Raw genomic sequence first — 24,995 nt, 5'->3', positions numbered from 1 at the left:
TGGTCATCTGATTGAATACAACCAATAAAACCAACATTATACTGAAAACAGATCCCATGGGCTGTTTCACTCAATCATGTAGCTATGGATACCTACATTTCGTTTCATTTCGATTTTGACATTTCAAATATTCAATATTTCAAAATGTCACGATTTGGTTGTAATACTGATGAGAATATTAATGAAATTATCGAAACAAATATACCAAAGAATACTGTTTACAGTAAATTTTTCTAATTGTTCCTTTGTTAATTGCACATTTAAATAAATTGTTTCTGCTCTGTATTTTTTTTTCATAACCAGCAAAAAATTTTCTATCCGAATAACCCTCTAACATTGATAAATGCTCAAAAATTTTTTAACAACTTTCTCAAGCTTGTTGCTTACAGGCAACAGACCTCCGCCTACGGCGTCGGTCTGTTTCCAAGCAACAAGCTTTCGAAATCTGTTATAAAATTTTTTCGAACAATTATCAATGTCCTTGGGTTATTACTACTGAAAAGCAATTTATTTATTTTTAAAAAGTTTATTTTTCAAGTTAATATTTTTTCTGTTTTCTGACAGCAGTAAAATGTATTTCGAATTAAATAAATTATATACATTCTTCTTTTTGCCTCAATTAATTTAATTAAAAAAAATTTGGGCACCCTGTATAATTAATTATGTTAATGTTTATATTAGTGAATAGAGAATTGAATAACCTTTCAAATGAGCTATCACACGACCCCTTTCCCTTAAATTAAATGTTCAAACTGCTAAGAGGCAGGTCTGTGGTAGCTTTAATACTGAATTTAAGCAAAAAACAATATTTATTTATCAAATAAATATTTTTCCTGTTTTCGGACAACAGTAAAATGTATATCGAATTAAATAAATTATATACATTCTTCTTTTTGTCTCAATTAATTTAATTAAAAAAAATTTTTTGGCACCCTGTATAAATAATATTGTTAATGTTTATATTATTGAATAGAGAATTTAATCACCTTTCAAATGAGCTATCACACGACCCCCATTCTTATTTAAAAAATCATCGATTGCGTCATCACGCCCAGATGTATGACGTCACTAGTATGATATATATGCCAAAATATTATAATTTAAAAATAAAATCGACCTGATTTGCAATTTTTCTCCAGAGTCGCCCATTCTCGAGAAAATGAATTTATTCCAACTCAAACGTCCTCACTGTACCCATAACTTCAGAGGCTTATATCTTAAAACCATGATTTTTTGGAGCCACGCGCCCATTGAGTCTTTTGTTCTACACATCAAGGACTACCAGAACCCTAAGTTTCAGAGCATTTGACCGCGAGCCATTTCCCATAAGATTTCTGCGGGGTCCTTTACAAAGGAAAGAAAGTACAAGTGACTAAAATATACAGAAGAAAAAAAAAACAGGATTTGAAAAAACAAGTACAAGAAATCCTACAGACACGAAAACAGAAAGAAAATTCTATAAGAGAATAAAAGAAAGCACAGTAATTTAGATAAAATACAGGATGTTTTTATAGAAAAACACATACCTGTAATGCGTGTCAGGATGAGCCTGTATATTTGTAACTACTTTTAAAATGTGAAGCTTTTTTTCGAAAAGAACTTTTTTTGTTATTTCCTATAATAACAGATATAACGATTTTGTTACAAAAGTTGATCACCCTGTGTATAAACGCTTCTTAGCCATTATTTGCTATGTGGCCCAATTTAACGTTATTTGTGAACTTAAGTGATAAACTGTTTATCTTCAACATAAATTTAAATATTTATGAAAAATCTTATCATTTAAGGAAATATAAAGGAAAAATATAATGTTAGTACATATAACATTTTATCTTTAACAAGCCGTGGGAAAGATTTTTTTCATGGCTTGTTAATTTCTTCCTATTGTAAAAAAAATTAAAAAAAATTCGTTTAAGTATGTTTTATCGATAATTCACGATATCATCCTGTATCATTACTTCCTAAACAACATAAACTATATTTTTTGGTGAAATAAATAATCAAGGACAATTTTGTTTATTAACTGTTTGTCTGGGCTATCATATTAGATTAACTATGCTAAATTTACATTCAAGATGCAGTAGAAATAAACAAACCAAGACACGTTAAATGCTACTAGGACCACACCCGAATCATAATTTACAATGTTTAAACTTTGGGATTAATTGCATTTCGGATTGCATTTCGTTTGTTGCAATCCGTGACTGCACGCCGGGGTTTGTCCTAGTTGGGTCAGAGAGAGCAGCATATGTGCCTCCTGATGAGAGACTAATAAGTTTCTAAACCGGTAGAAGTGCTTGCTGCACTCTCTGATTGAACTGGAATAATGATTCGGCTGTAGTTTCGTGTTGCAACGAAATTGAAAATGGTTATTCATTTTTGATTGACATGTTTACTCTGATTGGAGTACGAAGGGAACCATTCTCGTTGGAACTTTACCGCGCTGAGCAGATGGGACGTGAATTATAAATTGTAAAATTCCCTCATCTTCCTTAGTCTCAGCATCCGTTATGGCTTGCAAATTGTAGAAGCCTCGGAGGTGTTACCAGAGAAGGTTTCCATTGTTTTCAGTCTGGTAGGATGTGGAACAACATTTTTTGGTGATGTTTTATGTACTATTAGATTGAAAACTTCCAATGAAACAATTCATGTATGAATCGGACAAAAACAAATACATATACAGGGTGTCCCAGACTAATTTAGCCACGCTATATCTCTTAAACAAATAGAGATTTTCGAATGGGACGAAAAGTGATCTATTCTACTTGTAATACACTTTAATATGGCGTAGAAAAAATCATCCCCTAAATATTCATCCCTTAGTTACAACCCCTAACTTTAATTTTTTTAATAGCACCCTGTATATTTTTTATAGTTTTGGATCTGGTCTCCTATTGTCTATTCAACACATTTTTTGAAAATAAAATCGGTTCGTAAATAACCAAGAAAATATCAGTTTAGTTTGGTTAATTATGTGTCCCAGACTAATTTATCCAGGCTATATTTCTTAAACGAATGGAAATTTTCGAATGGGACAAAAACTGATCCATTACATTTGTAATACACTTTAATATGGCGTAAAAAAATTATCCCCTAAATATTCATCCCTTAGTTACAACTCCTAACTTTATTTTTTTAAATAGCACCCTGTAAGTTAGGGATGAATATTTAGGGGATGAATTTTTTTTACGCCACATGAAAGTGTATTATTACAAACGGAATAGATCAGTTTTTGTCCCATTCGAAAATCTCTATTCGTTTAAGAAATATAGCCTGGATAAATTAGTCTGGGACACACAATTAACAAAAATAAACTGATAGTTTCTTGGTTATTTACGAACCGATTTTATTTTCAAAAAATGTGTTGAATAGACAACAGAAGACTAAATCCAAAACTATAAAAAAATATACAGGGTGCTATTAAAAAAATTAAAGTTAGGGGTTGTAACTAAGGGATGAATATTTAGGGGATGATTTTTTCTACGCCATATTAAAGTGTATTACAAGTAGAATATATCACTTTTTGTCCCATTCGAAAATCTCTATTCGTTTAAGAGATATAGCGTGGGTAAATTAGTCTGGGACAACCTGTATATCACTGGGCATACACATTTCTAAATAAAGACGACACTGGGGATATATACATATTCCTTATTAGTTTCATAATAATGATGATAATGCTATATCAGGTAGCCCTCAATATACTTTTACAGTAATTAATAGGTACTCTGAATGTTAGGAAGTTCAATGGCAATATGTAGATAAGACCAAACGGTTGAATTACAGTTGACTTTTATGTTTTTGTGTATACCTTTTTTCATATTATATTGTGTGCAAGCTTAGCTTTAATATTTTATTAACACAAAATTACCGAATCCAGTGTTCATGTGATGGAGCCCAACTCTAGCTTGATTTTTTTATGCTCTACATAATTTAAATTCATTGTTTGTTCTGTCATTTTCCATCAACTTCCAATTTACGCCGTATCGGTTCTTTAGAGGTGGTCATGCATTTTATTTTTTTCAGTTGGTATTGTCATATTCAGACTTTTCTGTTTTATGTTATAACGATGCACGAGCATCTGAAGTCTGCATAACATACGATTTTCAGCTCCGCATTCATCATCATCATCATTGGCTCTACAACCCATGGTGAACCTTGGTCTGTTCCAGAATCAGCCTCCATTCCTTCCTATTCTTTGACTTGGTTTTCCAATTTCGCACTCCTAACAGTAGCTCTTCTTCTTCTTCTTCTTCTTCTACGGCACTACAGCCCAAATTGAGCCTTGGCCTCCTTTATTTTTTGCCTCCACCCTTGCTTGTCTGTGGCTGCTCTTCTCCATACACGGACTCCTAAAAGGGCTTGTGCGTCGCTGTTTACTGTGTCTTCACAGCGCTTTCTTGGCTTTCCAACCGGTCTCTTTCCCTGCATTCTAGCATTCAGTGCTCTCTTTGGTAGCCTATCCTCTCCCATTCTTATCACATGTCCGGCCCATTGCAATCTTTGTATTCTAATGAAGTTTGATAGGGGTGCTTCCTTATAAAGTTTATAAAGTTCGTTGTTGTATCGACTTCTAAAGATTCCGTTTTCCTTCACAAGTCCTAGTATTCTCCTCAGTACTTTCCTTTAGAATGTGTCGAGTTTGTTTTTGGATGTTTCTTTCAGGACCCAGGCTTCACTGCCATAGCATGTTATTGGTCGAATTAAAGTTTTATAGATTCTCATCTTTGTATTTCGGTGGACACTTTTAGACCGAAATATATGGGAGAGGGCAAAATAAGCTCTGTTTGCCTGCGTTATTTTCTTCCGTATTTCTCCATCTTCTGATCCGTCGGCATATTTCTACTCCCAGGTATGTAAACTTTCCAACCGTTTCAATGTCATCTTCATGTATAATGTTTTGTGGGACTATATTTCTTCTCGTCTGAGTCATTATTTTTGTTTTTCTCTGTGTTAATTTCCAGACCTAGCATTTTTGTTTGTGTTTTTAACTCTGCGTATGTTTCCTGTGCGCCTGTTAATGTTCTACTCATAATATTAATATCATCGGCATAAGCGGCCAGTTGAACCGTTCGGTTGGTCAGTAGGTTTCCTCGTCCAGTTTGCATTTACCTAACCGCATACTCCAGTGCCAGGTTAAACAATGTTGGGGCCAACCCATCTCCCTGCTTTAGTCCCTGCGAAATTTTGAAAAAGTCTGTCCGGTGGTTTTGTATTCGTACACATGCCTGAGTTTTATCCATTGTGGCTTTAATGAATCTTATTAGCTTGTGTGGTATTGCCAATTCAGCCAATATATAGTATAGTTTGTTCCTTTTGACTGAGTTGTATGCCTGTTTGAAGTCTACAAACACGTTGTGCACATCAATATCGTGTTCCCATGATTTGCTCAAGATCTGTTTGACTGTAAATATTTGATCCAGTGTCGATCTTCCCCGTCGGAAGCCCGTCTGATACTCTCCAATAATATTTTCTGATAGTGGTTGGAGTCGCTGGTTTATAATATACGTGAGGACTTTATATGCTGTACATAGTAGAGAGATTCCACGGTAGTTTTTGCACTGGAGTTTGTCTCCTTTTTTATAGATCGGGCATACTGCATACTATACTTTTCTTCCAGTCATCGGGTATTTTCTCTTTTTGCCAAATGTCTTTGATGAGCGCGTGGATGTGACGTGCTAGGTGGTCGCCACCTACCTTATACAGTTCTGCTGTTATTTCGTCAACTCCCAGAGCTTTATTGTTTTTCTGGACCTTAATAGCTTCGAGAACTTCCTCTATAGTTGGAGCTTCTACTCCATTATCTACTTCATTCTCTTCTACGTAGTTCATACCCATGTCATCTTCCATGTCTACTTGTGTTCCAAGTAGGATCTGAAAATAATGCTTCCAGGTTTCTGTGACTTTCTGTTGGTCACTGATTATTTGCCCACTTTCATCTTTACATAGACTTGTTTGAGGTTCATACCCACTTCTTATCTTTTTTAGGTATTTATTACCTCTAATTTCGTTGTTTCCGCAGTAGCATTGTAACAGTAGCTCCGCATTCCCCATTTTATATCCTTTACCTTCTGTAAATTCCTGATTGACTCGCGCTCTAATTATGTTTTCTCTGTAAATATTTTCAACTGTTCTGACTAGGTTCTGCAGAATTCCCCTCTTACACAATAGTGCGAAACATCATCCAGCTGAATTCTGTCAAAGGCTTTGATAGAATTTAACAACAGTGCCGATTTCAACAACAATATATGCCTAAATATACAGTGAAAACACTACAAAAAATGGGGAAATTCCAAAAAACACTGTATCTGGTTCCACTGTAACAGTTAATACATGCTTGGTCCAACTTGATAATAGTATATACTTAAATAGTTATGATTAGTCCTGTATGCTAATTTTATTTACATTTTTCTTACTTTCATAAATAATTCATAATTTCTGATCAAGCCATGTAAGATAAATATCTATGCTACAATAGTGCGAAGCAATAATTATTTTTTGCGATATACAAAAAAGCATGCTATACTAACAAACTAAACAAAATACGAAGCAGAGTCTAATGCAAATTATGATTGATTTACAAATATGTACCGGGTGTCCCAATAAGAATGGCTCTCGGCCATATCTCAGGAACCGTTTATAGTAGAGCTTTGAAATAAAAAATTTTATAACAAAAGTTGCCTCAGGAAAAGCCTGGAAATTATTTTCATAATTGTGGGACCACCGCTAGAGGGCGTAATTGAATATCAAAAATTAAAAAATCTAAATTTTACAAAATTTTCCTAATGAAGGGGCACTGGAAATCCGATCGTCGTATTCTTCATAAAATTCTACGCATATTTGATTTGACAAGTTTAGGTCTACCTTTGGAAATAAGAGGTGGGGGTGAGTGGGAACCTTGTTATGAAAAACGGGCTGTGAGTCCGGTTCTGCTTAATCAAATTTTGCAAACTTGGTCTTGTTGAAGACAGATCTTTTTCGTCAATGTAAAAGTTATGATTTCCAACCAACTTATTGAGTAATATGCCAGCTAGAAGGCGTTATTTAATTTTTTTTCAGAAATCTAGTGTTCCTTGGAAAATATTAAATACAAACATGCATTTTTAATACCATATTACAAAATTAGACAAAATTGGCAACAGAATAGCGAAAACCGCATGTTAATACCTTTTTTCTATCTCGAGATATCTTACAAAACGTGTAAATTTAAAAACATAACTGTTACTGTCACCGGTAAACGAAATTAATTAAAAGTAGTGTGCTATGGAAACAACAAAGAAACATTTTCCAGCTGTCAACGTATATTAGGTCTTTTCAACGCTTCTCATTTGTTTCGAGCCTCGTTCATATCTCGTATATTAATATTATACACGGATTATACGGCATATGACAGAGGTTCGAAACAAATGAGAAGCGTTAAAAAGCCCTATTACAAAGAAATAAAAACAACTATTTAGTGATGACATAAACGTTCAAATTTTTGTCCATCATTTTCGTTGCAAACATTTACTCTTTCAAGAGTAGATTGAACAGCAGTCTCAATTTCTGCTTTCGATATGCTTTGAATGGCATTTAGTATTCTCTGGATAATGTATCCTAGAGTAGTGTATGATGGGCAACAATTTGAATATTTAGGTCGTCACTAAGTAGTTCTTTTTGTTCTGTGTTATATTTAATTTTAATAGTATTGTCTCTCTTTATATTGTTGTTTTAATTAATTATATTTTTATACGTTGACATCTGGAAAATGTTATTTTGTTTTTTCCCACAGCACACTACTTTTCATTAACTTAGGTTACCGGTGATAGTAACAGTTATGTATAAAATTTATACGTTTCTCGAGATATCTTGAGATAGAAAAAAGGTATCGACATGCGGTTTTCGCTATTCTATTGCTAATTTAATCTAATTTTATAAAGTATGATTAAAAATGCATACTTGTATTTAGTATTTTCCAAAGAAAACTAGATTTCTGAAAAAAATTAAATAACGCCTCCCAGCTGGCTTATTACTTATTAGGATGGTTCAAAGTTATCACGTTTACATTGAAAAAAAAGATCTGTCTTCAACAAGATCCAGTTTTTAAAATTTGATTTAGCAGAACCGGACTTACAGCCATTTTTTCATAACAAGGTTCCCACTCACCCCCACCTCTTATTTGCAAAGGTAGAGTTAAACTTGTTAAATTAAATATGCGCAGAATTTGATGAAGAATACAATCATCGGATTTTCAGTGCCCCTTCATTAGGAAAATTTTGTAAAATTTTGATTTTTTTATTTTTGATATTCAATTACGCCCTCTAGTGGTGGACCCACAATTATGAAAATAATTTCTAGGCTTTTCCTGAGGCAACTTTTGTTATAAATTTTTTTATTTCAAATCTCTACTATAAACGGTTCCCGAGATATGGCCGAGAGCCATTCTTATTGGGACACCCGGTACAAGTAAATGATTTACACTGACTTGTAAAAGAGGTGTTTAGGCTTTAGAGGACCGTATAGTCCACATACTCACGGTTTTTGCTCCAAATTTTAAAGAACCGCTTGGATTGACATGAAAAACGTTCAAATAAAATCTTTGATATATGCATTGCAAAGTAAACCTTTTTAGTATATTAGTAAATGCTAACCATGCATAAAGAAAGCATTTCTAAAAGCAAATGCAAAGACTGAAAGATTTTGGTATAAACAATGTAACTACCTACTACAAAATAAGCTAGAAAAATAGCTGTATGCTATATTCATGCTAAAAACATAAAGTTGTTATTACAAATCTGTTAGTAGCTTATGTCGGACGCCACACATCTGGATCCTCCATAAGGGTAGTGTGATGATCAGTGGGTCCCATACCAGTTGGAGAAGTCACCATATGAGGAGAAGCTACTGCAGCCATGTCTTCTCTAGAGCCTCTATGTATTTCAAGGTGTAAAATAATGATGTGATTAGGTTAATATGATTGATGATTATTTACATAAAACTGATGGTTATACCTTCCCATGAGAACGAAAAGACAAGCGCAAGTGTCATACATTGAACAGCTAACTAAAGGCTTCATATTCAGATAATTCACACTATGTACAAATATAAGATATTGTAATGTAAATGCTTATTCAAATTTCTAAAAATTGCTTCACTAAATTTTTCTTTGACTTATACTTTTATCTCAAAACTTAGAAACAGTTTGAACAGTAAAAAATGATTGTTGTTTACTATCATTTTCTGGACTCTTGTAGCAAAGTGTGCTACTCAGTTCACTCCCCATCAGAGATAACGGGCCAATCCCAAAATTGAGTAAATTTTAGACTTTTTTATTTATTTCTTCAGCTTGTTTTAATTTGAGAAGCTAGAGTAAGCCTTAAGACTAATTATTTACAAATCAACAAAATTTTTGATTATTTTAAGAACTGTATAGACTTTTGTAGTGTTCTACAGGGTTTTAGAGATAAATATCTTAATTATGTATTTTTTATGGGAAATAAGCCACAATTTTACTAAAAAATGAATTTATTAACGTTTCGAAGCCCAAATCGGGTTTCGTTGTCAAAATACAAAATACTATTAAAATAAAACAAACATGTTGTTGCTAAGTAAAAAAATTCTTCTAATAATTTATTTAATCTGACTCATTTATATTGGCAATTCAGACGTATATTATACCTTTTAAAGTAGAAGACTGTAAAATGATATCGCCAATATTTATGAGTTGCGTTCCTGGGACGACTTTACTAAAAGATAGTTCATTCGATTACATGAAATCAATCCCAACTCAAGAATATCCGTCGCAAAAAAATCATAGCATGTGATAAGACAACCAAATGCAACGATGACAGTAAAATTCTCGCGTTAGAGATTCCATAGTAAATCACGAGGGAAAACCAGGAAAAAACCTCGTGATACTATCCCGACATCGTAAGTATTTGGTCTTACATTTAATCTACCTTCAAAAAACTAATACCAAATTCTGACTTTAATATGTTTAAATTATAAATAATATTAATATTACATAGATATACAATAAGTAATACTAAAATATAAAATTTGTACTAACTCGATATGTTATTGACTTACTAATCGTGGTATTTTCTTTCTATTGACTTCCTCTTTCAGTATGGGTAACCACATCCTACTGCATTCTACCGAGGAATTTGCGACACAATTGGTTTCATTTAGCATAATTAGAGCCGCTTCTTTGATTTTTCTCTTTTTACTATCTGATTCTTTCAGGACTATACATTTTTTTTTAGTAAAATTGTGGCTTATTTCCCATAAAAAATACATAATTATAAAAATGCCACAAGGAAATAGCTTCAGAACAACAATAAATATCTTAATGTTACACTGACCTACATGTTACACTAGCCATACACAACCAACGTAGCCTTAATAAAGCTGAAAAATGGATCAAGTTAAAGGGGTCTTCGCAAGACAATTGAATGTTGATCGTTGAACTGTGCAGATAACTTACCAAGATTTCTTGAGACCGGATCTCATAAACATACGTATTTAGGGCATGTAATGAGAGGTCCCAAATGTAGGTTGTTATAAAATATTATTCAAGGGAAAATATCAGACAAACGCAATCCAGGACGAAAAAGTACTTTATGGTTGAAGAACTTGAGGGATTGGTATGGTGTCGATACAAGCATGCTATTTAGGGTGACTGTGAATAAAATTAAGGTAGCTATGATGGTAACCAACCTTCTGAAAGGACATGGTACATGAATAAGAAAGAAAATCTCATAAACGGCGCGTCAATACGAGTCAAAAGAAGACAACAGTCACAGAAGATCGCGTTCTAACTATTGCTGCACTTTCAAATGTTCAAAGACCAGCAGTGTTTCTGCAGGCTCAAAGGCCAGCAATCAGTATTTCTGCAAGCTCAAAGGCCAGCAATCAGTGTTTCCACTGTTCGACGAAGGTTAAGAGAACAGAATTTGACAGCTTGCAATCCAGCAACGGATCCATTACTGCTCAAAAAAGACGCAGACTTGCATTAGCCCATAAACAAGTCAATCCAAATAAAAAGTATTATTTACGGATGAGTGTAGAATATAAAGGGCCTGCCGGGTAAGATGATGAAAACTGCCCCTAACTCGATTCGAATTCCATATAGGTCACCGTTTAGCATATATAGTGAAACTAACTTTCTGAAATTTTTAGCCCCCTAGGCGGTCATGTGACCCACCTACAGCCTAATTAGGGTTTTTATGTTTTTATTTTTTATCTCAACCGCATCGAAAACTAGCGAAAAACTTTAAATAAAAAAGTTGTAAGCTTTAAAAAGTTCTGTCCGAAAATTTTTTTTTTATTTTTGGAGGGGGATTTAAATTTTAGAACGATTTTAAAATTTTAAATGAGTATAAAAAAATAACCAAGACATTCGTTTTCACGAAAAAAATATATAACGTGTATTTTTGTATAATGTTTCATCCTGAATTTCTTCAAATTTTTAAAATTAGTGAAACTTACCTTTAAAAATAAAAAAACCGCATTTTTTCGGTTTTTTTTTTCGTTTTTTGATACAATTTTATACATCTTTTTTAAAAAAGGTAACTCCGTCACTAGAATAGGTAAAAAAACTGAAAAATAATTGGGGTTTGCTTACTAAAAGTTTTTTGTAATGCCATCCATTTTCAAGATACAGGGCGTTGAAGAAAATAACATTTTACACATTTTTTACTATTTTGACGAAACTACTGGCAACATTGTAATAAAACTTAGTGGGTTTTAAGAGGTAGTTAATGTGCATGATTTGACATACAATTAAGGATTTGATATTCATCATTGGCGCGCATAGGAGTAATGGTCTGAAATTTTCAAAGAAAAAAAGATAGTACGCCACTGAGATATTTCCAATTAAAAATTATTTTTGAATCCCTTGTTCAGTTTATGACAAAAAATCTAAATCTAAATCTTTGCTGCAAAAAATAAAATATCTTAACGCTTCCAAAGTATTCGAATTAGTTTTTATAATGGATGTACGAGTTTATGTAGATGTAGAAACTACTAAAAGTTCGAATACTTTGTAAGGGTTAAGATGTTTTATTTTTTGAATAAAACTGGCGCGTCGTATCAAAAAATAGGAAGATAGATTTTTTGTCTCAAATTGAACGAGGAATTCAAAAACGATTGTTAATTTGAAATATGTCAGTGGCGTACTATCTTTTTTCTTTAAAAAGTTCAGACCATTACCCCTATGCGCGCCAATGCTAACTATAAAATTCTTAATTGTATGTCAAAAAATGTACAACAACTACCTCTTAAAACTCGCCAAATTTTATTACAATGTTGCCAGTAGTTTGGGCAAAATCGTAAAAAATGTGTAAAATTTTGTTTTCTTCAACGCCCTGTATCTTGAAAATGGATGGGCATTACAAAAAATTTTTATTAAGCAAACCCCAATTATTTTTCAGTTTTTTACCTACTCTAGTGACGGTGTTACCTTTTTTGAAAAATATGTATAAAATTATATCAAAAAACGAAAAAAAAAAAAACGAAAAAATGCGGTTTTTTATTTTTAAAGGTGCGTTTCACCAATTTTAAAAATTTGAAAAAATTCAGGATGAAACACTATGCAAAAATACACGTTATACATTTTTTTGCGTGAAAACGAATGTCTTAGTTATTTTTTTATACTCATTTAAAATTTTAAAACCTTTCTAAAATTAAAATTTCCAGCCAAAAATAAAAAAAAATTTCGGGCAGAACTTTTTAAAGCTTACAACTTTTTTATTTAAAGCTTTTCGGTAGTTCTAGATGCGGCTGAGATGAAAAATAAAAACATAAAAACCCTAATTAGGCTCTATATGGGTCACATGACCACCTAGGTGGCTAAAAATTTCAGAAAGTGAGTTTCACTATAGATGCTAAACGGTGACCTATGTGGAATTCGAATCGAGTTGGGGGCAGTTTTCATCATCTTACCCGGCTAGGCCCTTTATAGATATTTTGCTAGAAAATTATGCTGTCTGCACTCGGTCACACCGGATTGCTTTTGGTGGTAGCTCAGTAATTTTTTGGGCAGGGTTTTCGTTTGAAGCACATCATACAGATCTCGTCCTGATTATGATAGGGCAGTGACAGCACACAGAAACATATGCTCATGTGCTGAATATGCTGGGTTTATCGACAATGTGTTTCTGCTAAAGCAAGACCAGACACAGCAGTTTTAACACAGTATTTTGAAGAGGGTGGGATCCCAAAAATAGACTGGCCTCCTTAAAGTGCGTACCTAATTTCCATTGAGCGTAATAGACCCTGCTCAAAAGGAATGTAAGACCTGCATACCTGCTCCAACAATTATGTAAAGAACTTCAAATGGCTCTCATTGAGGAATAGACTACTTTCTCCGAAGGGGACATTCAAAACATTACTAGTTCTATCCCAAATCGAATGACGAGTGTCATCCAGAACCGTGTTGTGAACGCATATAATTTAAAAATGATACTTGTCTTTTTTCTTGACTCTGTGTGTGTGTGTGTATGTGTTTTTGTGTTTTATTGGCACTGATTTTCACAACCAACTGGCCAGTCAATTTTATAATGATTTTTTAGACTATAACTTATCACTAACTCATAGTAGGCAGATTATCGGAGAATAGGCCATTTTTGGAAAAAGTTATTTACCAGCAATTTTATTGCAGTCAAAGCAAAGCAAACATTTTAACTTTACGTCAAAAACACCCAAATAAAAATTCACCGTAATTAAATTCTGCATAGAGACGTGTTTTCTTGATTTATTTCGACGAAAATTTTCCCCGGAAAATGCGGGTTTTTCCAACCAAATCTTTAGTTTTCAACTAAAATTTTAGATAAGTAATTGTTTATCAATAATTAAATAACTTGGTAATATAAAAGCTATTTTCGTATAGATTATAATTCCAGAAGCCGATGGACATTCAATGAACAGTTTAGCAAAAATTGAATTGTCAATTAAAAATTTACAGTTGCTATAATAACCACAATAATTACGATACATAAGAATAACTATGATTTTTGTATAAAAAGACACTGTACCTATCTAATATACTTTACAGAATTGAAATTGGACGATTTAAGCGGCCTCAGGAATATTTTAAAATTATAAACAATTTTTTGGCTTATGAACAAATAGAATATCTCGGGAAATATTAAATTAAATTAAATCATGAAAACGGTAGTTGAAGAAAAGCGGCAGGACGCTTCTTTTAAAAGAAAAAAAGTTTAATTGTGATAAGTGGTTCCTGAGATACAACCGGTTAAAGTTGACCGGCATTTACGACAAAGATATAAACAATAGGATCATAAATTTCGAACCATCTCCTTTTTATTTCGGCCCTCTTTCTGCACACCAATTCTCATATCTTTAAAATACTCATAACATATATTATTATAATAAAAACTATCGATATTACGAGTGAAAATTGCCAAAAATAGCAAAATTCCAATCAAAAATCAGGTTGGAGAAAATGTAATCTCAAAGTTCAAAATCGGTACACGTTAAAAAAATGCATTTTCTCGGCTTCTCATGGAGCAATTTTCTTCATTCTTTTTTTGTTCTTAAGTAACAACTCGACTAGAGCCATCTAACTAATGCATTATTAAATGTCAAACTGGCAAATTGGCAAATCAAAAATGTCAAATTAATTTATTTATTATAACAAAAATTTTTAATTTGTTTAAACAAAGATTGTTTAAATAACTATACAGGTTTCAAATGAGAATATTTGTATTTTTAACGTTAAAAGGTACACTTGTAGTAAGTTTATCTAAAAAAAGTCTACAACTGGAAAAAATATAGTTTTCTTTTCTTATAAATAAATTAATCTATTATAACAAAACAAAAGCAAGTTTAACATTTAATAATGCATTAATTAGATGGCTCTACTCGAGTTACTTGGGAACAAAAAAAGAATGAAGAAAATTGCTCCATGGGAAGCCGAGAAAATGCATTTTTTTAACGTATACCGATTTTGAACTTTGAGATTACATTTTCTCCAACCTAATTTTTGATTGGAATTTTGCTATTTTTGGCAATTTTCACTCGTAATATCGATAGTTTTTATTATAATAATATATGTTGAGTATTTTAAAGATATGAAAATTGGTGTGCAGAAAGAGGACCGAAATAAAAAAGTGATGGTTTTAAAATTATGATCCTATTGTTTATATCTTTGCCGTAAATTCCGGTCAACTTTAACCGGTTGTATCTCAGGAACCACTTATCACAATTAAACGTTTTTTCTTTTTAAAAGAAGCGTCCTGCCGCTTTTTTTCTAATACCGTTTTCATGACTTAATTTAATTTAATATTTCCCGAGATATTTTATTTGTTTATAAGCAAAAAAATTGTTTACATTTTTAAAATATTCCTGAGGCCGCTTAGATAGTCCAATTTCAATTCTATAAAGTATATTAGATAGGTACAGTGTATTTTTATACAAAAATCATAGTTATTCTTATGTATCGTAAGTATTGTGGTTATTATAGCGACCGTAAATTTTTAATTAACAATTCAATTGTTGCTAAACTGTACATTCAATGTTCATCGGCTTCTGGAATTATAATCTATACAAAAAGAGCTTTTATATTACCAAGCTATTTAATTATTGATAAACAATTACTTATGTAAAATTTTAGTTGAAAATTAAAGATTTTGTTGGAAAAACCCGCATTTTCCGGGTAAAATTTTCGTCGAAGTAAATCGGGAAAAACACGTCTCTATGTAGAATTTAATTACGCTGAATTTGTATTTGGGTGTTTTTGATGAAAGTTAAAATTTTTGGAGTTATAGAGCAAAAATTGAAAATAACACGATTTTCGGGCGCCATTTTGTTTATAAAAAAGTAGCACACTATCTGCGGACTCTGCATACCTATATTATCAATATATACACTTATAAGATTCGATTCCAGCAATAAAATTGCTGGTAAATAACTTTTCCTTGTATTTTGCTAATTCGCCCATCCAGGAGAGTAAACAAGAATCTACAGGTCGAGCAAGTCTCGTAAATTTCACGATTGCGAGCCACGCTTCACGCAACCGTGTTTGCGTACTTGTGTTTCGAGTTGCGTGGTCGTGCGGAGTTATATTTACCAAATTTAAATGTAATCCTTTCTACTGATAATAATATAGTCAATATGGCTACTGGGTGTATAAAAGATAAATCTTATTCTATCTGTTCTTCATGAGTTTTAGATAATTTTAGTTGTATTTCTTTGTAATTTTGTGTTGTACAAAGATTAATTTAACATTTTCTCTGGAAGTATTAATTTAGAAAGATAATATGCTTCATTGGTGTTGTGTTTTGAAGTGTGAAATGCAAACTAATTGTGATAAAGTCAAGATAAAGTTCACTTTTAAACTGAACTAAATAAGGTATCTGAGAGACAACAATGGTTAAATGCAATACAATGTACAGGTTTTACTAGCGAAATGAAAATTTTCCTGTCCTGTCTGCTGTAATCATTTTATATCTGGTAAGTTACAATTACAACAGTAACGATTTTTGAAGATGTTAACATTTTAATCTTATAGGAAAATAGGAAAACCAGCAGACTTAATCGATAATAACAATCTCCAGATTGGGTTCCTTCAATAAATATGGGCTATAAACACAATGAAATAAGTTCCCCAAAATCTAAAATGGAGTGGTATCAAAGGAGAATTAAAGGAAAAAATATTCATATTGAAATTATTTATAAGGCACTGGACTGTCTTAAATTCTACAATAATACTAGGTGGGTAAATGATTTTAGACATTTTTCATTAAGAGTAGATTAAGATTAAGTAGATTTTCATTCAGTAGATTTAAGACTTGTTTACACGGGTAGAGTAATGATGCAAGTACTTGATAGAGTAGAGTAACTCTACCTGTAAAAATGCTCAGCACAGTAGAATAGCTGGTAGAGTGTATAGTTGGAGTTAAAGTAGAGTGACTAGCAACCTATGGCAAAGTAACTACTCTATGACCACCACTACTGCCAAAATGTCTACTCGGCTGCACACTCTACCCATGGAACACGCTCAATTATGGCAGAATAGAGTAGGTAGGAGAGTACATGGGGGCGCTGTCATTCTGGCTGGAATTGTGTTTTGTGTAAATAGTGAAAATGAAGTTCACCGAAGATGAAACTTTAAAACTTGTAGAGCTATAATACGGCGAATACCAGTGTTTATGGAATTTAGGTAGTGTATACTACAGAAATAAAAGTTTGCAGCAAGCTGCGGAGGATGAAATCTTCGAAAGAATGGTAAAGGAGGCTTTGGAGTAAACGAGCTTAAGCAAAAAATTAAGAATTTAAGGTGCACTTATAATCAAGAGTGTTTAAAAATACAAAAATCGGTTTCACTATACTAGCATCAGTACTATACTTGTACTCTCCTCATGTGAATGGTATCAAGCCATTTTTGGTAGAGTACTACCGCTACTCTACTCTCCTCAAAACTCTACCCATGTAAACAAGTCTTTAGAAACAGTGGAAAATGAGGTAGCTAGTAGAGTAGTAGTAGAGTAAAATATACTGGTTTAGCAAATTACAATGTTTTAAGTTAATACAGTAGCGATCAACAGGTAGCCAAAACGTGTTCCAAGATTGCCACTGTAATTTTGAATATTTTTTCGAGGTATTTGGCACACGTATTCGTAAAATAATAAAGAATGGCGGTACAGAGCCCAATTTGAAAAATATATTAATATGTGGAAATTACTCTGTAATTATACAATATTTAAAAAACGAGCCTGTACCGCCATTAAGAAGAACAAAAAAATACACTTTCTTCAAATAAACTTTTTTATCCAATGCCTAGATTTTGTGTAATTTTGGAACTACTAATGAAATAAAAAATGTTAGTAGTTCCAAAATAACACAAAATCGGATAAAAAAGTTGTATTTGAGGAAAGTGTATTTTTTTGTTCTTCTTAATGGCGGTACAAGCTCGTTTTTTTATATTGTATTTAATTACAAAGTAATTTCCACATATTAATATATTTTTCAAATTGGGCTCTGTACCACCATTCTTTATTATATTAAGAATATGTGTGCCAAATATCTCGAAAAAATATTCAAAATTACAGCCGCAATCTTGGAACACCTTTTCGCTACCTGTTGATCGATACTGTTTCCTCTTAAGATAGTTTTAATAGTTATTTATGATATAAGTATTAAAAGTACAATTTTAAGACGCGCATGTGAAAGTTAACTTGAAAAAATAATTTTATTAATGTTTTGACTTCCACATCAGATGTCATTGTCAAAATACAAAATATTCATTATTATTAGGTTTATTCTAGCAAACAGTCAAACTAGTCAAAAACCGTCAGCAAACAGTTGGTCGGTAAAAGAACATAATACAGTCACCAGTGCATATTCCAATAAGACATTCAGGTAATGTTTAAAATGCTGACACAGGATTTTCCTGGGATGTTCAGGGAACATGTTTTCGGGGATATTCCAGGAATTTTTCAATGTCTGTGTACCTTCTATGGACCTATATGGAATATTTTGGTGTTATTACCGCCGCACTCCACTTGCGATTTGTAATCAGGAAGATTGAACACATTGTTTCAAATACAAGTCAATCCATTTGTGACTAAATAATCATGGATTGACTTCTATTTGAAAGAATGTGTTCAATCTTCACAACTACAAATCGCAAGTGGAGTCCGGCGCTTAGGGCTACTTCCTCTTTGGTATTATGTATTGTACTACAGAAATCAGGAACTTTCCTTCTAAATATATGTATGCATCTTGGCCATCAAACATATTCTTCGAAACATTTTTTTAAGGGGTTACATAGGTCTTGTGGGTAAAAAAACTGACTTTTTAAAAAAAATATATCTCGAAAACTAAAATTTATTTTTATTTATAATTGGAACATGTAAAAGTATAGTACTTAAGGTAGTCTCAAAAAAAGTTTCAGCCAAAAATATTCATTTTTGTAGAGTTTTTTGTACACAAGTTACAAGTACACAAGTTTTTTTTGCGTTGGCAGCATAACTAAGTCCAGTCTCATCTGAAATCAAAAAGTTTCTTGTAGTTTATACCTCTGGCTAGAATATGAACGAAGGAATTAAAAAAAATGAAATTTGAAGATTTTACATAAGTTTAAACACATTTTTGACCCCAATTTTTCTCATTTTTAAAGTAGTTTTTTTTTATAAAACAAAAATGACCTCATCTAATAAAAAATCCTTTGTTCATTCACTAGCCAGAGGTATAAACTACAAGAAACTTTGATTTCAGATGAGACTGGACTTGTTATGCTGCTCACTGCAAAAAAGGGCTGTTGTCGAAAAATTGCAGTCAACTCTACAAAAATGAATATTTTTGGCTGAAATTTTTTTGAGAGTACTATACTTTTACATGTTTCAATTATAAATAAAAATAATTTTTAGTTTCCAAGATATAATTTTTTTAAAAAGTCACTTTTTTTACCTGCAAGACAACAACTTGTTGATTTCAAATTGTAACAGTTGTTTTGCAAAGTATGCTGCCCTCTTGTATTTTCTGTGTTATCTTCATCATACAATTACTTCATCTAAAAATTTTCTGCGAAAAAAAAATAAAACAAAAGTTTAACCACAGAATCAAGTTACACAAATTTTCAAACACCTCACCTGACACAGCGTCTCAAGTACGATTGCGCGAATTGGTAAATATAACTCCGCACGACCACGCAACTCGAAACACAAGTACGCAAACACGGTTGCGTGAAGCGTGGCTCGCAATCGTGAAATTTACGAGACTTGCTCGACCTGTAGATTCTTGTGGAGAGTAATGTGTAGTGTGTGTTGGGTAAGTGTCTTGTTACTTTGCAAAGTCGACGTCATTGTCTTTGCAAAGAGACGCTAATTGTATCCGAACGTCTGCGGTTCCTCCGGTGAGTACACTTTCTTAACTCTGCATTTCACTTATTGTAATAACTGTAGAGATTAAGAAGTATTCACTTCAAAATTTTCGGGATGGCTCGTTTTTCTCTGACGCGGAGTGTATTTATCTTCTGTAAATTGTAAGAACAGCTCTTGGGATAAAACATGTAGATATGACAGCATGTATTGTATATTAGAATTTTCTATAAAAATCAGATATTTAAATTATTTATTGAATACTGTTCAATATTTGACGTTTATGAGACCCGTTTATTTCTATAAATCCATTTGCTCACTGCAAGAAACAAAGGTTTTGGTTATTGAAGTCCATAAAACTCAAAAAAACTTGTCAGATACCTGGTCAAGTCAAAGTCACTGGAATACCTTATTTCTCTGGACCACTTATGACTATGAGATACCTTAGACAAGGCGAAAGCGGCGGGTTCGTTGGAAAAAATATTCCCATGAGATTTTTTTGCATAATCACATTTGTGAGACATCCCAGAATGAGATTCAAGAAGTCGCCCACGTGAAAAGTGGTCCAAATTTCTTTTTAACATTTTTTTTTAATCTAATTGCAAAAATCAATATTTTCGGCCCGGACAAATTTTTTTAAGGTTTTTTGTACCATTCTGGACAAAAAAGGTCTCTTATAATTTTTCTCTACAGTTTATTGAATGCAATTTAGAATTAAAAAAAAAACGAAAAATGGCTATTTTCAAGCCTTAATAACTCGGTTAAAAGTTATTTTTATGAAAGTTAGAAAGTGACTAAATCACAGTTTAAAGCCCCCCCCCCCTACAAGATCCTGAAGAAATTTTTGTCATTATTTTATTACTAAGCTGTTATTTTTAAGTAATAATAATGAGCACCATGCACGTATTAGGCGGCCGTCAAAGGTGAGTGCGAGAGAGATGCCATTCCGGTAGTCAATGGTGCATCTTACTCGCACTCACATTTACAGCCGCGTCAATACGATGTTACCCCTCATTGTTAATAATTAAAAATAACAGTTTAGTAATAAATGTTTGTCGGTCTTGACGGTCCAGTTAGCTGGGGCTCAGTCGATCGACAAGTTTAGTGGATTTGCGATTTGCGGTCGCTGGTTCGAGCCTCAGCTAGGTCATGAAATTTATAAAAGGCCAACGCCGTAGTATAAAACTCAATAGAGTCTACGGCTTGGTCTGGAATAAACTGGCGTCTGATCGGCCTATGGAGGAGCGGTACGGGAAGGGATAAGGGCTTCCGGCTTGGTGATACTCCTCCATAGATCCCTACCGAAGGGCGTTGACGCCTAAGAACGGTGTATACATAGTAATAAATTAATGACACAAATTTCTTTAGGATCACGTAGGGAGGGCTTTAAACCTTGCTTTCGTCACTTTCTGACTTTCATAATAATAATTTTTAACCGAGTTATTAAGTCTTAAAAATGGCAATATTCGCGTTTTTCAAATTTTAAATTGCTTATAACTCGAAAACGATCAATTTTAGAGAAAAATTACGAGACATCTTTTTTGTTCAGAATGGTCCAAAAAAAAAACCTAAAAAAAAATTGCCCGAACCAAAAATATTGATCTTTGCAATTTGATTAAAAAAAATTGTTAAAAAAATTTGGACCACTTTTTGCGTGTGCGACTTCTTGCACCTTATTCTGGGGTATTTCACGAATGTGATTATGCAAAAAAATCTCATGGGAATATTTTTTCCAACGAACCCGCCTTTTTCGCCTTGTCTACCTATACTTTTATTAGATTGCATATACAGTGCGCTGGAATAAGTCCCCCTTATTAACTTATTTATTTTTAGCACATACGCAAAATGCTCGGACAGGTCGATTTTTAAAATAATCAGAGTATATTATAACATCAATGTTTCGAACTTTACACGATCCCTCTTCAGGTGACAGGCACGACTTTGATTTTTTTAAATGGGAAAGTACATCATGTGACAGCTCATTTAAAAGCGTTTGAAATACTGATTATAAAAATGTATAATACTTTAATCCTTTTTGAGAGCGTAAGCACCAAATTTCGATAGAATTATTTTTAAACGCATTCATTTTTTTCGAATCCTGAGAAAACTAATAAGTATTTTTGAAACATTTAAACGCAGAATAAAAGATTACATTATTACCGAGGGCTGAAAGTCCCTTAGCATAAACAAAAAGTTTCTTTTGAATGGTATATTTGAAATTAAAAATCATACTAAATTTTCTTTTTTTTCGCCCTGTGACTTATTAAAATAATTATTATAGAAGTTCTCACTAGGGGTCGACAAGACAAGAATTCTTGTCTTGATAACAATTTCTTGTCTTGTCTTGAGAAAAAATCAAGAAATTTTATAAAATCTTTTCTTGACGTTTTCTTGACATCTTATATCTTGTCTTGACTCAAGAAATTTCAAGATCTTGAAATTTCTTGGTTACCTGGTCCGGTGATTCTTCGGCGACATTTTTATTGTGTTGCGTGCTAACACGGCCTTCACTGCCACTGGCTCCCGACCACGGTGAGTCCCCGATCTGCTTTATTTCCTGACGAACTCAAAATTCATGTGAAGTTGCATGCTTTATCCCGTTTAGTTAAGTGGTTAATATTACAAAGTAGTAGCCTGTACCAGTTTCGTTATATTTTTGATGTGAGTTTGTGAATATTGGTGATAAATAGTACATTATATTAAAATTATCTCTTATTTTACCATGAGTGACATTGACTCTGCAGTAAATAGTATGTCTGCTGAGTCATTTGGCTCCGATTCTGCCTCAGAATATTTACCAAAAAACAATAGAAAGAAACGTAAGCGCTACGGTTTCAGTCAATATGAAATAATCAGTGAGACTAACGGACTACTAGCGCGAGTGTGAATACTGAGAATGACAAAACTGAAACCAGCGAGACTGTAGCTGTCTCCGATAGCGAAAGGAAAAAGCAGCAGCAATTAACAATGCAGTGTAGTACTAGAGGCGATACTGGCACTACAGACAGAATAAAATTCTTTTTTCTGCCTGTTTTTCCAAGTTTTCATTATTAGTCAAGAAATTTCAAGATTTCTTGTTTTCTTGACAAGAAATCTTGGTATTGACATCAAATTTCTTGTCTTGTCTTGAAATCTAAAATTACTTCTTGTCTTGATCTTGAAATTTTCAAGAACTTGGCGACCCCTAGTTCTCACGGACTTTAGACCCTCGATAATACTGTCATATTTTATTCTGAGTTTAAATTTTTCAAAAATACTTATTAGTTTTGTCAGGATTCGAAAAAAAATTAATACATTTAAAAAGAATTCGACCGAAATTTTGCCCCTACGCTCTCAAAAAGGATTCGAGTATTATACATTTTTGTAATCCGTATTTCAAATGCTTTTCAATGAGGTGTCACATAATGTACTTTCCCATTAAAAAAAATCAAAGTTGTACCTGTCACCTGAAGAGGGATCGCGTAAATTCGAAACATTGATGCTATAATATACTATGATTATTTTAAAAATCGACCTGTCCGAGCGTTTTGATTATGTGCTAAAAATAAATAAGTTAGTCAGGGGGGTAACACTTATTCCAGTGCACTCTATGATTCATATTGAAATACAGAGAATTTTGAATAAAATAAATATCTCATAACAGATTAAATAAGTATAAGATTAAAGTATAAGTACTTATTTTTTAAAAATGTTTAAACATTATCATGGATAAACATGAAATATAAGGGTTCCCATACTAATATGTTTTAGCTAAATATAATATATTGCTTTGAACACGTAGTTAAAAACACCAAAATAAAATAAATTAGTACAACCAAAACCAAAATTTTTGCCGTATGAAGATTAAAAGCATCTAAATGAAATTTTTTCTGAGTTAATAGAATATATGCATTTCCCTACCACCTTCAAAATTTCTTGTATGAATGATTATTCTATAGCGCGTTTGGCGGTGACTTTGGAGTGTGTAAATCTTATGAAACCTTGGAGCTCAGTGTTGCCAGTTTTATTATTTTTAATTAAGTCATAGATACTACGATATTAATGATATAACATTTGAATATTATATTATATACCTGACAACTATAGGCAACCGAAAATAAGATTGCAGCGCCAAAGTGAGCAAATTGTAGAACTATAAATATTGCCATTGGCCATTGGAGTTTTGCAATGATTTTGCATGAGTTTTGTATTTGTTGAATGTTGAAATAATTTTTAATAGTAATAATTCGTTGGTAATAAGTTTAATAGGTTAATAAGTTTAATAGTAATAAGTTTTTAATAGTAATAAGCCGATTTGAATTGCGTTTCGAAGTTTTAACTGCACTAGCCCAAAGGTTTTTTCTTAAAAAACCAGTTTTTCTGAAGCTATTTTCTTGTGGCATTTTTATAATCAAGTATATTCAAATGGGAAATAAGCCACAATTTTACCTAAAAATGATTTTATTAACGTTTCGATGCCCAAGTCGGGTGTCGTTGTCAAAATACAAAATAATACTAAATAAACAAAAATGGTGTTGCTTAGTAAAAAATTCTTCTAATAATTTATTTAATCTGACTCATTTATATCGGCAATTCAGACACGTATTATACATTTTAAAGTAGACGACTTTAAAATGATATTGCCAATATTGATGAGTTGCGTTCCTGGGACGACTTTACTAAAAGATAGTTCATTCGATTACATGAAATCAATCCCAACTCAAGAATATCCGCCACAAAAAATCATAGCATGTGATCTGTCTTTAAAAAGACAACCAAATGCAACGGTGGCACTGAAATTCTCGCGTTAGAGATTCCATAGTAAATCACGAGGGAAAACCAGGAAAAACCTCGTGATACTATCCCGACATCTATTATATATATACTAAATATATATAACATATATACTAAATCGAATGAACTATCTTTTAGTAAAGTCGTCCCAGGAACGCAACTCATCAATATTGGCAATATCATTTTAAAGTCGTCTAATTTAAAATGTATAATACGTGTCTGAATTGCCGATATAAATGAGTCAGATTAAATAAATTATTAGAAGAATTTTTTACTAAGCAACACCATTTTTGTTTATTTAGTATTATTTTGTATTTTGACAACGACACCCGACTTGGGCATCGAAACGTTAATAAAATCATTTTTAGGTAAAATTGTGGCTTATTTCCCATTTGAATA

At 32.5% G+C, this 24,995-nt stretch overlaps 1 protein-coding gene across 2 annotated transcripts in view; it reads right to left on the bottom strand.

Moving 5' to 3' along the window:
* The window catches only part of LOC126883486 (calcium channel flower), a 64,729-nt gene that overhangs the window by 21,207 nt on the left and 18,527 nt on the right, over positions 1–24,995 (bottom strand). The window contains exon 5 of one of the 2 annotated variants that reach the window (XM_050649079.1): positions 8,771–8,909. The exons of the other annotated variant lie outside the window; for it this stretch is intronic. Within the exon in view, the coding sequence (XP_050505036.1) occupies positions 8,786–8,909 (124 nt within the window). The 3' untranslated portion in view covers positions 8,771–8,785. The remainder of the gene's footprint in view (positions 1–8,770; positions 8,910–24,995) is intronic. 2 annotated transcript variants of the gene reach the window in all.

Source organism: Diabrotica virgifera, chromosome 4 (assembly GCF_917563875.1).
Source record: "Diabrotica virgifera virgifera chromosome 4, PGI_DIABVI_V3a".
In the NCBI taxonomy this organism is placed as follows: Eukaryota; Metazoa; Arthropoda; class Insecta; order Coleoptera; family Chrysomelidae; genus Diabrotica; species Diabrotica virgifera.
Note: the sequence above shows the minus strand (reverse complement) of the source record. Positions and strands in the feature narration are given on the sequence as shown.